At 38.6% G+C, this 13973-nt stretch overlaps 2 protein-coding genes across 2 annotated transcripts in view; one reads left to right on the top strand and one right to left on the bottom strand.

Annotated features, from left to right (window-relative positions):
* chd1l (chromodomain helicase DNA binding protein 1-like) overlaps positions 1–8405 on the top strand; it is a 106039-nt gene extending 97634 nt beyond the window's left edge. Inside the window, exons 22-25 of the mRNA XM_028799863.2 lie at positions 354–462; positions 793–987; positions 6976–7057; positions 7918–8405. Coding sequence (XP_028655696.1) covers positions 354–462; positions 793–987; positions 6976–7057; positions 7918–8040 — 509 coding nt within the window. The 3' untranslated portion in view covers positions 8041–8405. The remainder of the gene's footprint in view (positions 1–353; positions 463–792; positions 988–6975; positions 7058–7917) is intronic.
* Positions 1–13973, bottom strand: part of arl13b (ADP-ribosylation factor-like 13b) — a 326110-nt gene that overhangs the window by 39216 nt on the left and 272921 nt on the right. The gene's annotated exons all lie outside the window — the stretch shown is intronic.

The raw sequence follows: 13973 nt of genomic DNA, 5'->3' as shown, positions 1-13973 counted from the left end.
ACTTGGATTATAAAGTGTTTTGCCAGATACTGCTTTGCTTCATTTTCTCTAGATATTTTGTACTGTAATTTAGCTAGTAATCTCCAAGACAAGTTACATTGATTGGTGTCTCTAAATTGTGCCAGTGTGAGAGAGTGTGACTGTGTGGCCTCAATGGACTGGTGTTCTTATCCATAGTAAAAATTTTGCCTTACACTTGATGCTACTAGAACCGGCTCCCGGTCCTTGTAGATGGGTGGCTTGGAGGTGACAGGTTTGGAAAATAAAGGAATGTTAATGGGCTCAGAAAAGAAGTTTTAATCAACCTCTTGCTTTCTGTGAAGCTGTTTTTTTTTTTTTTTTGCTTTATTTAGCAAGTGTTCATCTCCCACGAATTGGCCATGCAACCAAAGGCTTTAACTGGTATGGAACCGAAAGACTGATCCGCAAGTACCTGGCTTCCCGAAAAATCCCAACGTATATGTATCCTTTGTTAAATGATATGGAAAACTAAAAAAATATTATATGATTTTAACTTAATAATTCAGCTTTGTGCATGGGTGTACTTGGAAACAACTCCTTGTTTATTGTGATTGCAAGTCTCCCTGATCTTATGCACATTTGTCCTCCTGTTATAGAAGTTGGGACACTGCTTCTGACCTTAATTGGTGGAGGTCTTTATGTGTGTAAAGCTTGTCTAGTATAATACCCCCCCCCCCCCCCCCCCCCCCCCACATAATCAACCATGAAAAACTTAGGAATGGTTGATGATATACTGTTGATCCTTTTATGTTCCTTAGCATATACAATCAGATACTACTTTTCTCGCAAGACTAACACTTCTATCACCCCAGCTCCCACACCCAGCAGCAAGTCTGATAACACTGATGGATCTCAACAAGCAGGGCCCTCAGCGCAGAGCCTTCCTGATTTCATGTCTGGGGTCACGGTTTACTTTTATAATATGCCTGCCACAGAGAGGAAGATTCTGGCACGTTATTTGATCTCATATCCTTTATTTCTTAAAAGTGTTTTATAATACTTTTGATATGTCTACCCATCAGTAGTATAGCAAAGCAAATTTTTGCTTTAACATAGCCAGATTTTTAAAAGTTCAATCTGCATGTTACAAATGATCACCCCACTGGTACAACTTGGCCTTCAGGACATCCTGATTCATATTTTGTGCCTACAAACATTTGAAGTGTAGTAAGCGTGAACTGTTTAGAAAATGGAGTAGTTATGCTAGGATTCTATTTGTAGTGGATAAGTGTGGTAAGACAAAAGTGCTAGTTTTACTGCTGATCAAATAACAAAACTTTATGTTAACACCCATACAGAAGCCGATTGTTTTCAGTGCAACTTGTGAACATCCTGTGGGTTAATGAATTCATTGAAAGTGTGCAAACCCTCCAAGGACACATGAGGACTACACGTGTCATCACATTAGTAAAAATGGACAGCACCTGTCTGTCCTCCTTCTGTGGACCTTCATTTGTTTTTTTTTTATATTATTACTTATTACTTATATTGGTGTTCTTTTTATTCCAGTTTGCCTTCTGGTATTTCACTCACCTATCATCTTCTCTTAATATTTGCCAAGGCCATTGCCTTCTTTTGGTCCAGAATGGACTTGTAATAGTTTCCTGCCATTGCCTGCAGTTTGCAAGATGTGTTCAAAATATTTTATAGTCTAGTCGTTTGATTACCACAATGTACCTGCTTATCCATATTTCTAGTATCTATAGTCACTTTTTTTTTTTACTTTTCAACGGGTTTTGAACTTCCTGTTCACGTGATTATTCATTTTTAAAGCACTCTTTGCTGAATACATCTTTGGTAATCGAGGTTATGGTTTTAATTTCATTTCCTCACGAAAGTGCAGGAAACAAATAAATAGTACTAATTTGCAAAATACACAGATGATAATGGAGGAAAAAAACATCCAAATATAAAACAAAATTAGTAGAATATAACAATGTATAACAATAAACATTTGTTTAAAAAGAAACAAGTATAACAAAAAAAACTCAGACAAAGAAGTGATTATGCACAGCAAGAAAAAACATAAGAAAGAATAAATAAAAGCAGACAGAACAATCTTATATAACAGTCACATTAATCAATAAAATGACTGTTTAAAAGTAAGGAAAACATGTATAGATTTAAGTGAAAATCTAAACATAACATCACAAATAAAGGTATAACAGAAAAAATCATTATAAATGGATTAGTTGTACCATCAAAACTGAAGAAATTCTAAAAATGGGAGAATGAATGTATCACAGTAAAATTTATATGAACATAAGTTTAAACTTAAACACAAGTAATGTAAAGGAATAATGTTAGGTAGAGTAGATGAGTGATATTACCAGAATGTATTTACATTTAAAAAAAAACAATTACAGGTTAAGCATAAAAAGCAAAGATTAAACAGTGAGAAAAGACTTAGATGATGATGCTGGAAACATAAAAACAAACTTTGCATTATGTCTAGTGGTGTCCAGAGTTAAGAGTAAAAGTTACCCTGGAGGATTTATAATGTGGAATGGTCAACAGATGGAGAATCTCCAAAGAAAGCAGACACATTTGAGGAAAAGTCCTCCTTCAAGGCCGAAGAGAAAAACTAAAGTGGCCAGTATGAACAAATCGACTGACTTTTAAGAAAGTTGAAAGTAACAACGGATCATTTAAATGAATAAGACTGAAATAATCTGAAGTGGCCAGCATAACTAACACATGACGTGTTTGTGTGTGTGTATAAGAGTATTAATACAACAGAAAATGTTTTACCTTACAAACTATAGTGCATGTAGTGTAGATTAGCCAACATTAGCACTTTGTGTGTTAAATGACATGACTAGAAAATCAAAATTAAACCTTTCAGCAAAATTTGTTGATCATTGCTTTTCATCCATCCACTAACCAAATGTGCTATGTTCTGAGCAGGGTTGTAGGAAGCTGGAGTCTTATCACAGCAAGCACATGGTGCAAGGCAGGAACAACACAAGGACAGAATGACATCTCATTGCAGGGTGAACACACACATCAGGGAGTCAGTTTAGCATTGCCAGTCCACCTAACCTGCATGTCTTTTACGCTATAAGGGCAAACCAGAACATCCAGAGGAAATCCTGTCTCTCATAACCTTTTCTGTCTTGCTAAAACAGTGCTGGGTGGCACTGTGGTATCACTGCTGTCTCACAGTAAGGAGACCGGGGTTTGCATGTTCTCCCTGTGTTTGTGTGGGTTTCTTCTAGGTGTGCTGGTTTCCTCCAACTGTATAAAGGCCTGCTGGTTAGGTGAACTGGCAGTTACTTCTTGCTCATAGTGTGTGTGTGTGTTTACTATGTGATGGCCTGGCACCCAGTCCAAGCTTTGTTCCTGCCTATGTAGTGCACTATGCTAGCTGAGACAGAATCCAGCCCTCACCCCCCACAAACCTAATCTGGATTAAGCAGGTTAGAAAATGGCCTAATTTTCTGTTTTTCTGTCTGCTTACCTAGCTCTGTAACAATTTGCCATGCATAATTTTGCACATCTGTTTACCACATAGTCTCATTTTACCTGCATTTAGTTAAATTTCAGTGTCCAACATTTAAAACTCTCTTGACTGTGTATGACTGCAGTTTGAAATGATTAGTTTTAAATATATTAAATTTGTTTTACTTTTGCAGTGCTTTTTAAATAGAGGTTGTGTGAGACAGAAATAACTGCCTCTAATAAGAGTTTTGTTTTTACTTAAAGCTATTATACTTTTTCTTTATTGTTTTAAAAGAGAATACCATGAGCATTCACTACATGTAATCAAGCATGCAATAAACATAAGTCAGCAGCAAATGGAGATGCTTTAACAGCTGTCACATCAAACCCTGCATCTTATTTGGCAGTAAATTATTTTAAAACACAAACAAGCATTAGAAACAGCTAGGAAGTTGCAAGCAATTTTGACAAATGCCATGCAGTTATGAATACAGTCATATGAAAAAGTTTGGGAACCCCTCTGAATTCTTTGGATTTTTGTTTACCATTAGCTGAGCTTTCAAAGTAGCAACTTCCTTTATGACATGCCTTATGGAAACAGTAGTATTTTAGCAGTGACATTAAGTTTATTGGATTAACAGAAAATATGCAGTATGCATCATAACAAAATTAGACAGGTGCATAAATTTGGACACCCCAACAGAGATGTTGTATCAATACTTAGTTGAGCCTCCTTTTGCAAATACAGTGATCCCTCGCTATATCGCGCTTCGCCTTTCGCGGCTTCACTCTATCGCAGATTTTATATGTAAGCATATTTAAATATATATCGCTGATTTTTTGCTGGTTCGCGGATTTCTGAGGACAATGGGTCTTTTAATTTCTGGTACATGCTTCCTCAGTTGGTTTGCCCAGTTGATTTCATACAAGGGACGCTATTGGCAGATGACTGAGAAGCTACCCAACTTACCTTTCTCTCTCTCTCTCTCTCTCTCTCTTGCGCTGACTTTCTCTGATCCTGACGTAGGGGGTGTGAGCAGGGGGGCTGTTCGCACACCTAGACGATACGGACGCTCGTCTAATAATGCTGAAAGATTATCTTCACGTTGCTACCTTCTGTGCAGCTGCTTCGTGAAGCGACATGCTGCACGGTGCTTCGCATACTTAAAAGCTCGAAGGGCACGTATTGATTTTTGCTTGTTTGTTTTTCTCTGTCTCTCTCTCTCCCTGCTCCTGACGGAGGGGGTGTGAGCTTCCGCCTTCAACAGCTTTGTACCGGTGGTGCTTCGCATACTTAAAAGCCAAACAGCCCTATTGATTTGTTTGCTTTCCTCTCTCTCTTTCTGACAGTCTGTGCTCCTGACGCGCACTCCTTTGAAGAGGAAGATATGTTTGCATTCTTTTAATTGTGAGACAGAACTGTCATCTCTGTCTTGTCATGGAGCACAGTTTAAACTTTTGAAAAAGAGACAAATGTTTGTTTGCAGTGTTTGAATAACGTTCCTGTCTCTCTACAACCTCCTGTGTTTCTGCACAAATCTGTGACCCAAGCATGACAATATAAAAATAACCATATAAACATATGGTTTCTACTTCGCGGATTTTCTTATTTCGCGGGTGGCTCTGGAACGCAACCCCCGCGATGGAGGAGGGATTACTGTATAACAGCCTCTAGACGCCTCCTATAGCCTTTGATGAGTGTCTGGATTCTGTTTGGAGGTATTTTTGACCATTCTTCCATACAAAATCTCTCTAGTTCAGTTAAATTTGATGGATGCCAAGCATGGACAGCCTGCTTCAAATCATCCCATAGATTTTCGATGATATTCAAGTCAGGGGACTGTGACGGCCATTCCAGAACATTGCACTTCTCCCTCTGCATGAATGCCTTTGTAGATTTCGAACTGTGTTTTGGGTCATTGTCTTGTTGGAATATCCAACCCCTGTGTAACTTCAACTTTGTGACTGATGCTTGAACATTATCCTGAAGAATTTGTTGATATTGGGTTGAATTCATTCGACCCTTGACTTTAACAAGGGCCTCAGTCCCTGAACTAGCCCCACAGCATGATGGAACCTCCACCAAATTTGATAATAGGTAGCAGGTGTTTTTCTTGGAATGCAGTGTTCTTCTTCCACCATGCAAAGTGCTTTTTGTGTGATGACCAAATAACTCAATTTTTGTCTCATCAGTCCAAAACACTTTGTTCCAAAATTAATCTGGGTTGTCTAAATGAGCATTTGCATACAACAAACGACTCTGTGGCGTGAGTGCAGAAAGGGCTTCTTTCTCATCACCCTGCCATACAGATGTTCTTTGTGCAAATTGTGCTGAATTGTAGAACTATATACAGATACACCATCTGCAGCAAAATGTTCTTGCAGGTCTTTGTAGGTGATCTGTGGGTTGTCTGTAACCATTCTCACAATCCTGCGGATATGCCGCTCCTGTATTTTTCTTGGCCTGCCAGACCTGGGTTTAACAGCAACTGTGCCTGTGGCCTTCCATTTCCTGATTACATTCCTTACAGTTGAAACTGACAGTTTAAACCTCTGAGATAGCTTTTTGTAGCCTTCCCCTAAACCATGATACTGAACAATCTTTGTTTTCAGATGTTTTGGGAGTTGCTTTGAGGATCCCATGCGGTCACTCTTCAGAGGAGAGTCAAAGGGATGCACAACTTGCAACTGACCACCTTAAATACCTTTTCTCATGATTGGACACACCTGTCTACGAAGTTCAAGGCTTAACGAGCTAATCCAACCAATGGATGGTGTTGCAAGTAATCAGTATTGAGCAGTTGCATATATTTAAATCAGCAAAATTACAAAGGTACCCAAATTTTTGCATAGCCAGTTTTTCAGATTTGATTTAATTTCATACAACTGAATACTGCTTCACTAAAAATCTTTGTTTGGAAAACACCCCAGTACTCAGATGCTCCTAGGAAATGAAAGACATACCACTGTTCTCTTTTTTTGTTGAAAGTAAATTATGCACGCTGAGAGGGGTACCCAAACTTTTTCATATGATACTGTATGTGCAAAATTGATTATCACAGTACACCATCAATTTGAGACTTCCAACAAAACTCACACCTAAAAATTGGAAAAGTCTCACTTACAGTAAGTCGTAATCCTACAGAAGCATAAAAAGATTATCTATTATGTTATTAAAACAGGAAATTCCTGAGCCTCTGGTTGGTGTTCATTCTCTTCTTTGAATAAGAGGTCAAGTGCTACAGTGGCTCTCCTGTTTTGTTGTCCTTTTGTAGCTTATGTGAAAAGTGCTTTCACAGTCCTTATTTTAAACCCTGCCTTTTTTCACTCACTCATGTATAAAACAAAACATTTAAAATGGTGATAAAAAAATGATTAGAAAGACAAAAATGATGTATATCAAAATGCTAATTTGACCAAGGGGACATTGTCCACTCATCATTCTTAACTTCTTGCCTGTTTCTGTCATTTCATCTACAAGGAATCTGTGCTTTGCTCCTTAATAAAATGAACTTATGATGGTAATGAAGATGATGTCTTGAGCAAAGATATCACCCACATTGTGGCAGTGGTGGAAAGTGCACTGCATACTGAGGTAATAATGTTAACATATACAATTGGTATGACAGGATGTTTAGATTAAACAAGAAATGCTTGCGTATAACAATCTCCTATGATTGCCTTGACAAGAGAAGAAAATACAAACACTAGAAGATGCACTAGAAGAGAATACACTTTCTTTATGTTTTAGACATTTACTCCAGTAAACGTTTTTTTTTATCAGCGTCTCATAATGTAAACTTGTCTGCAGTGAAGTCATCTGCATACTCTCTATTTCAGCAGTATTCTAATTCAGTCCTGGGACAAGTACCCTGTTGCTGCCGATTTTGTATTTCAACCAGCTTCTCACTCAATGACTCATTCTCAACTTTAATGTAATCTGGTCTACATATCTTTCTAAGAAATTCATAAATATCTATTTCTTTCAATAACTTCAAATGCTTCCTTTTCCTTTGCTATTATTTTTTAATTTACCATTTTCAGTGGAGTTTGCTCCTTTAATATGCAAATACTGATGCTTGGCAATGAGACGTGCAGACACGGGTGCAAGCAACATTGATTACTAAATGGGTCTTCATTGCTGTTTTCACTTGTCTGTTCATTAAGAAACCTTTGTTACAAACCTGTAAATGTAGCACTGAAGGAACCTGCTCTCCATCATTGTTCAGTTTATTCCCTTCTTGTAAAATTCTGAACGGTCAGCTCACTAAATAATGAGGTAAATTAAAGTAAGAATGATGCAGTGATTGTGAAATTCAGTTGGGGGAAAAAAAACCCACAGCCAGCAAGGTCCCCCAGGACTGAACTTGTGGCCCACTGCTCTGTTTGCATTGACTGCTTGCATTGCACCTTCCCACTGTGATTTTCTTTTCTGTTCAACTCACTTTGTTGCAGGAGCTGAGGTCTATGATCCAGGACTATCCAGCAGCAGTAGTGGTTCAGTCAAAGTGGTTGGAGACATGCTTTTCTGGGCAGAAGAAAGTGTCATCTGCTCCCTACCAAGTACCGCTAAGCTGATGTGAACTGTCAAATTTGGCACTATTGTTATAATGTTACAACCTTAATTAATCAAATTCAGTGTATTACTGTGGAGACAGCCACTCCTCTAGATGATCCTGGTGCACTGGGAGATTTACCTTCAGTTCATACAAAACCATAAGAAGGAGTCAGCGTCTGGTGGGTCTGTACTTGTGCTGTATTAGCAAAGTGGATGATCGGGTGGCCATTGCATTGTATGGTGAAGCACAAAGCTGTACCGTCAGTCCCAATTACCAGCTCACTTGCTGAAAATGAGCAATTTACTTCATGTTTTAGGGTGGAAAATGGACAGTGCTCTTGTAATGTAATCATCATTTAAATAAACACATGATCAGTAAATATAACCGTTTCCTTAAATGATCAGGAGACCCACAGCTTACAGTTTATTGTAAGGTGACATTAATTTGATCACATGAGTGCCTTCCACTGTTACTGTTCATTTTAGATGATCATGCAACCAGAGAGTGCTGATGTGTGTCATGCTACATATAATATTTTTGGAAAAAATACACTAAGTGATATAATTTAATTAGGTTTGTACTCTTATTTTAACAAGTAAACATTTAATCTATTTATGAACTCCTTTTTCCCAGTAAAGGGTTACAGGTAAGTGAATCCTGTCCTGTTCATAGCATGTGTGGAGTTTCAATGTTGTTTTTCATTTCTGTGCCTCTATTCCGTGTTAAGAAGTAGCCTCAATTGAGTTAGTGTACTGCACATGGGCTGGCAATCTGCCCATCCTATTGTTGGTTTGGTTTGTTTTTGGTGTGACCTCTGGCCCCATCATAATTTTACCAGTGAGAAGTACTGGTGAATCCATTAAACTGTCTGAGGTGACTCCATCCAAGGTGCGGACAGCACTTGTCATGGGCGTGTCAGGAAGCTGCAGCATCTGGCTGAGGACACAGTTCACGTACTGTGGTCACTGTGATATATCACCTTCCTTCTTCATTCTGTTCATGTGAATTGCTGGTCTAAACTTGGGGAGAAACAAAACTTGATGTTAAATTGCTTTTTGATCAACACGTTTAATACAGTAAATTTAAAGTTTGTATTTTTATCATGAGATTGAAGAAGCAAAGGAAGTGCATTAAGTAGTGTTTGTGTCACTCCAGAGCAAAATTCAGTTTCTGTTTGATATGGTTACTATTGTTTTTTTAATTTTAGACACTGAAGTGAGGTAAGGGGTCAGCATTATATCAGGGTTCATTCAGGTAACAGACTCGCCTTCCACTTGGCCCACTGGAGGCTGCTACTTAGCAGGGTTTTTGGATCTCCCACAGCACTGTATGGGAAGCAGGCACAGAAGAAGGTGTTCACTCCACACACACACACTACACACTGAGGAACTTTGATACTGCAATGGTAAAGGAATACTGCACGCAAAACTTTATATATATGCGCAGTTAGGTCCATAAATATTTGGACAGAGACAACTTTTTTCTAATTTTGGTTCTGTACATTACCACATTGAATTTTAAATGAAACAACTCGGATGCAGTTGAAGTGCACACTTTCAGCTTTAATTCAGTGGGGTGAACAAAACGATTGCATAAAAATGTGAGGCAACTAAAGCATTTTTTTAACACAGTCCCTTCATTTCAGGGGCTCAAAAGTAATTGGACAAATTAAATAACTGGAAATAAATTGTTCATTTCTAATACTTGGTTGAAAACCCTTTGCTGGCAATGACAGCCTGAAGTCTTGAACTCATGGACATCACCAGATGCTGGGTTTCCTCCTTTTTAATGCTCTGCCAGGCCTTTACTGCAGCTGCTTTCAGTTGCTGTTTGTTTGTGGGCCTTTCTGTCAGAAGTTTAATCTTCAACAAGTGAAATGCATGCTCAATTGGGTTAAGATCAGGTGACTGACTTGGCCATTGAAGAATTTTCCACTTCTTTGCTTTAATAAACACCTGGATTGCTTTGGCTGTATGTTTTGGGTCATTGTCCATCTGTATCATGAAACGCCGCCCAATCAATTGGACTGCATTTAGCTGGATTTGAGCAGACAGTATGTCTCTGAACACCTCAGAATTCATTTGGCTGCTTCTGTCCTGTGTCACATCATCAATAAACACTAGTGTCCCAGTGCCACTGGCAGCCATGCATGCTCAAGCCATCACAGTGCCTCCACCGTGTTTTACAGATGATGTGGTATGCTTTGGATAATGAGCTGTTCCACGCCTTCTCCATACTTTTTTCTTGCAATCATTCTGGTAGAGGTTGATCTTGGTTTCATCTGTCCAAAGAATGTTTTTCCAGAACTGTGCTGGCTTTTTTAGATGTTCTTTAGCAAAGTCCAATCTAGCCTTTCTGTTCTTGAGGCTTATGAGTGGCTTGCACCTTGCAGTGCACCCTCTATTTACTTTCATGCAGTCTTCTCTTTATGGTAGACTTGGATATCGATACGCCTACCCCCTGGAGAGTGTTGTTCACTTGGCTGGCTGTTGTGAAGTGGTTTCTCTTCACCATGGAAATGATTCAGCGATCATCCACCACTGTTGTCTTCTGTGGACGTCGAGGTCTTTTTGCATTGCTGAGTTCACCAGTGCTTGCTTTCTTTCTCAGGATGTACCAAACTGTAGATTTTGCCACTCATAATATTGTAGTGATTTCTCGGATGGGTTCTTTCTGTTTTCGCAGCTTAAGGATGGCTTCTTTCACCTGCATGGAGAGCTCCTTTGACCGCATGTTGTCTGTTCACAGCAAAATCTTCCACATGCAAGCAACACACCTCAAATCAGCTCCAGGCCTTTTATCTGCTTAATTGATAATGACATAACGATGGACTTGCCCACAGCTGCCCATGTAATAGCCTTTGAGTCAATTGTCCAATTACTTTTGAGCCCCTGAAATGAAGGGGTTATGTTAAAAAAATTCTTTAGTTGCCTCACATTTTTATGCAATCGTTTTGTTCACCCCACTGAATTAAAGCTGAAAGTGTGCACTTCAACTGCTTCTGAGTTGTTTCATTTAAAATTCATTGTGGTAATGTACAGAACCAAAATTAGAAAAAAGTTGTCTCTGTCCAAATATTTATGGACCTAACTGTATATATAAATCTTACCCAGTTATCTGTGAAACTGCACTGGTAAATTGACCTCTGGTTATTGACTCATCCCGGGCATGTTCTCTTCCTGATAACTTTGTCACTCGCTTTTCTTTAACTTTTAATCTTTAGTTGAACATGTCTCTAAGTATGCTATGCAACAATTGCCATGTTTACTTGTGCTTCAGTATCCAGATTATTCATAGAAACCTGGTTTCTAAAATGCCATGTAAACCCTTATTCTGATTAGAGAAACTGGGTTATGAGAGGTACATTTCTCCATGAATAACCTGATTATGTGGCCATGTAAACCCTTAACTGGGTTACTGTTTAAAGATTTTAAAGTCTGAGCATATTTGTTGCACTGTCAACCTGAGCATGTTTTTGCTTTGCACAGACTTTCAGCAGCCATGGCTAGAAGCTACCAGAGGCAAATATCTGTGTGATTGCATTATTCGTTCTCCTGGCTGAAATAATGTGTCTCAATATTTCAGAAATCGCTAGATTTCTGTTGATGAGCTGAACGTAATGTGCTAAGCTCAGCAACATAATCTTAAAAGCAGTAGGTTAACAAGTTAAAAGTAATGTTCATTTCATTGTCTAATTACTTCTTAAGTAATGAGTAATCTAATGCAAATCTTACTGATGTAGTAATACCTGTGGTGTTATCATTCCAGCAGCACTGGGTGTAAGACAAGAAACACATGTACCTGGACCTTTTATAGGGAACAATTCTATGGCCAAGCAGAAGAGAGTATGCTAAATGCAATTCGGTAACAGAAACCTATAAATAAAGTGTCAGTTCAACTAGACGTCTTTATAAAACACAAGTACAGTAAATTATCGCAGGCATTAAGGTTATTTTCAGATTTACAGTGGCCAATGCTGATGCTTAACTCTTTTTTGCATAGTTTAGTGACGCTGGAGCATTTTGCCAAAGTAGAAAAGTAGTTGTGAATGTAAACATGGATTATTCAGTACCAGGTTTCTGCCTTAACTGGGTTATTTAGCTTAACCCAATTATGTGTATGCATTTAAGCACACCGATTGATATTACATGAAGTACAGTAGCTAATTACTGGACTCCTGACCAATGAATGAGGTGGAAGGCGGGTCTTCAGTTTAAGTGCTCGCTTGTGTTTGTCTTGTTTTAGCTCTACTCTCAGCATGCTGACATGTAAATAGAGCTGTGCTTGTCATTGCCATTTCAGCTCCAGTCACTTATAAGATGAAGTGTTTGTCAGCAGTGAGGGCCTCCTCTGTAGTGTGTGTCTCCAGTGAGGGCCACCTCTGTAGGTCGTGAACATGAGATACTGTCATACGATGAATAGATTTCTTTAAATTTTTATTTTATACCCTTAAAATGTACACCATCATCAAACTTAGTAGTCCTTATTGATAAATATGTTCCATTATATACTTAAGATTTTGTGTCACCACCATGCTGAATAAATCCCGCTAGCCAGTTGTAACAATTACAAAATCTCCCATCTGTTTCTTGACCCACCCCAAACTTCAACCTCCCCCTTTTCCTTGCTTTGCCTCCATATACTTTTGCTAGAAACAATTCCTCCCATCTTCTTTTGTGCTTCAAACTTGCATCTTGTTTTTGCCATCTGTGACTTCTGCATGCCTTGTAACAGGCACAGGGGTGCGGAAATCCAACGCCTGACTCGTCCGACACGGGTAAATTGACCGTTGGACAAGCATGTTTTTCTGTTTCAGTTGTCCGCGGACAAGTGCAATTTTCTGGAGAAAAATATTATATGTGCTGTGCAGGGCACATTTTACCACTACTTTCACATTTTAAACATTTGGGTACGTACTTTGTGCGGAAACAGTCTACTTAGGCATGTTCTTCATGTCTCAAATTGGTCTTCAATATTGTTTACAAAATGACGGCTGATTTTTCAAAGGGGAAGCACTCTTACGGTCTTACATAAGTATTTTACCCTAATACTTACATGCTTGGAGATGCGGTCATTTTTTTCATGCCGACATTACGATGTAATCTGATGATTTTTCATTATAATCAATAACTTTTATATATTACCAGTAATGGCGTACTGCACGATAACATGCAGTGAATAAATACACTTGACTTGAGCATTCCTAGTTTTCATCCTCTTTCTCTGTACGTTTAGCATTCGTTTGCTCAGAGGTTGATGCGCTTGCTGCTTCCTGAGCAGCTCTTCTTTTCTCCGCTGTAGCGGCCCACTGCTTCTCTTCTTTCGTTGGCATCTTTTCGCGTTAAAACTGATTAAGTTAGTTTTTGTGTTGCAATTACTTAGTACGTTTTCTTTAATTTTTCACTTAAACTGGCACTTAAGTCTTCAATCTGCCTCAAGAATGATTAGCGAAGGTGGTGGGGAATGAGAACGGCTCCCATACGCATGCGCCACCCTGCTGCGCACTGCCGAGAGTTGATTCAACAATAAAATAAAATAAAAATAAAGTAATACAAATCATCATCCCGAAAGCGGATAGTAGACGTCGCGTAGTATACTGTATGTGTACCAAATTTCAAGTCAATTGGTGAAATGATTTGCGAGCTACAGGTGATTTAAAATCCTGGATAGACAAATGAACAGCCACGGTAGCATATTATAGAAGAAGATTGATAAAATTCATTGTTTCTACATAAAAATGCAGTCATTTTACTTATACAATTGTTTTCACCACATAACAAAGCTTGTTAGGCAGTTAATCTTTCCTGAAATTTGCGATTTCGTGTAGGTTGTGATATATTGAGTTAAGAAATTTATTGCGTGACAACATCAATTTTGATGAGCTGTCAATAGATCGTTTTTGATTAGCGAATATTTCATATAAAACAAGTTGGTTTTGCACTGTCAGTTTAT

Source organism: Erpetoichthys calabaricus, chromosome 4 (assembly GCF_900747795.2).
Source record: "Erpetoichthys calabaricus chromosome 4, fErpCal1.3, whole genome shotgun sequence".
Classification (NCBI taxonomy): domain Eukaryota; kingdom Metazoa; phylum Chordata; class Cladistia; order Polypteriformes; family Polypteridae; genus Erpetoichthys; species Erpetoichthys calabaricus.
The sequence above is the reverse complement of the archived record's forward strand: the minus strand, read 5'-3'. Positions and strand labels throughout refer to the sequence as shown.